Genomic DNA, 3,373 nt, shown 5'->3' with positions numbered 1-3,373 from the left:
CCGCCCGCGCCGCACGGGGCAGCGGGAGGGACGTGGGGGGGGGCATGGGGCCGGCTGTGGGCTGCTCGCTCACAGGACCCCCGGCGCGTGCCTGGGGCTGGGGGGGGAGACGCATGGACCGAGCCCCCATCCCGCCCGGCTGCCGAGCCAGCGGCGAGTCCCGGTGCCCCACAGCGAAGGCGCTGAGGCGAGCGCAGGGCGGCAGCGCCGTGTATTTCTCCATCCTGCCGAGCGTTACAGGGTTGATTGCACGTGTCCCGGCACGATGCTCCCGCCCCACGGCGCTGCCCACCCCCAGGCACGGCGGAGGGCGACCCTGCCACAGGCCACGCCGTGGGGCTGGCCCCAGTGCCGGGGTGACGTGGGTCCCCTGCAGCCCTTGGCCCCGGCAGCAGACGGGGTGGCCTGGAACAGGGAGCCGCCGTGGTGCCGCACCCCAGGGCCGGCTGTGGGGCTGGCCGGGGGGGCAGGGAACCGCTCCAGCACTGCGCACCACGCCACCACCATGTATTGCACCAGCAGCGTGCACTGCACTGCACTGTGCACTGCATCAGCACTGCGCGCCATGCTGGCACCGTGCACCGCGCTGGCACTGTGAATTGCATTGCCACCGTGCACTGCACCAGCACTGTGCATTGCACTGGCACCGCGCGCCATGCCAGCATCGTGCACTGCGCTGGCACTGCGTACTGCAGTGCACCGGCACCGTGCACCACGCTGGCACCCTGCACGGCAGRGCCCCATGGAGGCGCCGGGGGAGGGGGGCAGGCACGGTCCTGCCGGTGCCGTCCACCCCTAGACCTCGGCAGTGTCCCCCAGCCCCGGCACCGCCTCGGGCTCTGGGGGGGCAGCGCCGCCCGGCGCCTCCTGCCCCTCGGCCGGGCCCTGCCCCGGGTCGCTCAGCTCCGTGCCTGTCTCCGGCTCCGTGCCCGGCTCCGGCCAGCGCGTGACGCCCTGCCCCACAGCTGGGGCACCCCGGCCCCCGCCGGGCAGCAGCAGCAGCTCGGAGGGGTCCAGCAGCCCGTCGCCGTCCAGGTCCTGCGTCTCCAGGACGCGGTCCACGAGCACGGCCACCTGCAGGCACGGGGGTCAGGGCGGCCGGGGGGTGTGGGGGGCGCGGGGTGCCAGCACCTACCGCGTCCGGGGCAGGGCGCCCCGCGTCCCGCTGCACCAGCGCCTCGCTCAGCAGCTGCAGGAGCTCGAGCCCGTCCAGGCGCCGGCTGCCGTCGTGGTCGTGCAGCGCAAAGAGGTAGAGCAGGGCTGCGGGAGAGCGGGGCCATGGGGCCGGCCGTGGGGCTGGCCGTGGGGTGCTGCCCCACGGGGGCGGCCGGGCCCCGGGCACGCGGCTCCTTACCCTGCTCCCGCGTCAGGTCGGCGGCTCCCGGCTCCGGCRGCCCCAGGCGCTCCACGGCGCTCCGCAGCAGCCTGGGGGGCACGTGCTGCCTGCCCCTGCCCACGGCCGGCCCCAGGGCATCCTGCCCCTGCCCCACAGCTGGACCCAGGATGCCCTGCCCCTGCCCCACAGCCAACCCCAGCACAGCCCTTCCACTGCCCCTGCCCCACAGCCAGCCCGAGGATGCCCTGCCCCTGCCCCACAGCAAGCTCCAGGTCAGTCCTGTCCCTGCCCCACAGCCAGCTCCAGGGTGCCCTGCCTGTGCCCCACGGCCAGCCCTGGGGTTCCCTGCCCCACACCCAGCTGGGCTCTGCCCCCACTCGTTCCCCCCCCACGGTCCCCCTACCCCCTCCCACCGCTCCCACCGCACCGTGGGGCTCCCGAGGGGCCAGGACTCACCCCAGCGCGGGGGCCTCTGGGCTCAGCGGGTTCTCACTGGGATCCAGCCCCACGGCCAGGGGGGGCTCCAGCCTGGCCGCGACGGGGAGACCTGAGCCCTGCGGGGTGGGAGGCAGCGAGGGCCCCTCTGCCCCATGGCTGGAAGCCCTCACAGTGCCCCGCAGCTGCACAGTGCACCCCACTGCAGCTGCCCCACACTGCATGGCCCTGTGCACCCTCCGTATCATTGCACCCCATCTATGCACCTGCACCCTTGCAACCATCCATGCTCATGCACCCCATACATGCCCATGCACCTCATCTGTATTGATGCTGTCTGTGCCCATGGACCTGTCCGTACCATGCACCCCCTATGTGCCTCTGTACCCCATCTATGCCCACACACCCCCTGTGTGCCCCTATGCGCCCTGATGTGTGCCATCTATGCCCGTGCACCCTGGCTGTACCCATGCACCCCCCCCCCATGTGCCCCTGCACCTCATCTATGCCCGTGCACCCCAGCTGTACACACGCACGCCCCCATGTGCCCCTGCACCCCATCTATGCTCACGCACCCCCTATGTGCCCTGTACCCCATCTATGCCCATTCACCCAGGTTGTGCCCATGCACCCCCCCCCCCATGTGCCCCTGCACCCCGTCTGCACCGGTGCCCCCGTCTGTGCCCATGGACCCGTTCGCACCGGTGCAGCCCATCCTTGGGGGCAGCCCACGCCGCCGGGAGCAGCAGCGCCAGCAGGGCCACGGGCAGGTTCCTCATCTTGCGACCTGGGGTGCAGCGGGGCAGAGCGCAGGGCTGGGCGTCCACGCGCGGCCGGGGGGCGCCGGGGGCTGCGGGCACCGCGGGACACGAGCCGGGGCTGCTGCCGGATGGATCCGGGCGACGTGGTGCCACGCTGGCAGCTCGCGGGGCCGGCGCTGCGCGGGGCCGGCTGCGCGGCACGCAGTGCGCTGCCTACGCGGAGCCGCGCTGCAGGGCGGCGGCACACGCCGGCACCGCGTCCTGCCCTGCACGCACACGCGTGTCACACGGGGTGCCCACTGCACACCCACGCGGCATGCACGCACACGCGCAGCACCCTGCCCTGCACGCACACGCGTGTCACAGCGCACACTGAACACGCACGCTGCAGACACGCTCACGCACACAGCACCCTGATCTATTTGTGCGCACACTGCATGCGCACATTGCATGCACGCCCATCACCCTGCCCTGCTTGTGCACGCTCTGTGCACACTACATGCACACAGTGCGCGGACACACTGCATCCTGCCCTGCATGCACACGCACCGCGCACTCCACACACGCACAGGGCATCCTACCCTGCATGCACACACGCTGCACCCTGGCTACAATGCACACACACACACACACACAGAGTGCACTCCACACACACACACACACTCACCCCCCATGCCCGGCCTCACCTCGCCCCGCCGCTCGGTGCAGCCGTCCCGACCCCGACCCCGCCCCGCGCCACGAAGCCCACGCGTCCCCCGCCCGGAGCCCGGCCGCGCGGGGGTTAACGTCACACTGCCCGCCACCAAGATGGCCGCCGCGGCGACACGCGCCCGGGGCGGGG

The 3,373-nt window shown here is 72.8% G+C and overlaps 1 protein-coding gene across 3 annotated transcripts; it reads right to left on the bottom strand.

Annotated features, from left to right (window-relative positions):
* Window positions 1–114: 114 nt before the first annotated feature.
* CGREF1 (cell growth regulator with EF-hand domain 1) lies at window positions 115–2,612 on the bottom strand. Of its 3 annotated transcripts, none has more exons than XM_026058255.1 (4): window positions 2,474–2,612; window positions 1,793–1,864; window positions 1,355–1,425; window positions 115–1,260 (listed from the first exon to the last, which is right to left on the bottom strand). In XM_026058255.1, the coding sequence occupies exons 1-4, from the start codon at window positions 2,548–2,550 to the stop codon at window positions 551–553; spliced, it is 930 nt and encodes a 309-aa protein (XP_025914040.1). In that variant the 5' UTR covers window positions 2,551–2,612; the 3' UTR covers window positions 115–550. The 3 variants fall into 3 exon arrangements, with proteins under 3 accessions (XP_025914040.1, XP_025914038.1, XP_025914041.1); XM_026058256.1 differs by lacking the exon at window positions 2,474–2,612 and having other exon boundaries at window positions 720–1,074; window positions 1,136–1,260; window positions 1,793–2,243; XM_026058253.1 differs by lacking the exon at window positions 2,474–2,612 and having other exon boundaries at window positions 1,793–2,243.
* Window positions 2,613–3,373: the final 761 nt, after the last annotated feature.

This window comes from Apteryx rowi, unplaced genomic scaffold (assembly GCF_003343035.1).
Source record: "Apteryx rowi isolate R43461 unplaced genomic scaffold, aptRow1 scaffold_1449, whole genome shotgun sequence".
Classification (NCBI taxonomy): domain Eukaryota; kingdom Metazoa; phylum Chordata; class Aves; order Apterygiformes; family Apterygidae; genus Apteryx; species Apteryx rowi.
The sequence above is the reverse complement of the archived record's forward strand: the minus strand, read 5'-3'. Positions and strand labels throughout refer to the sequence as shown.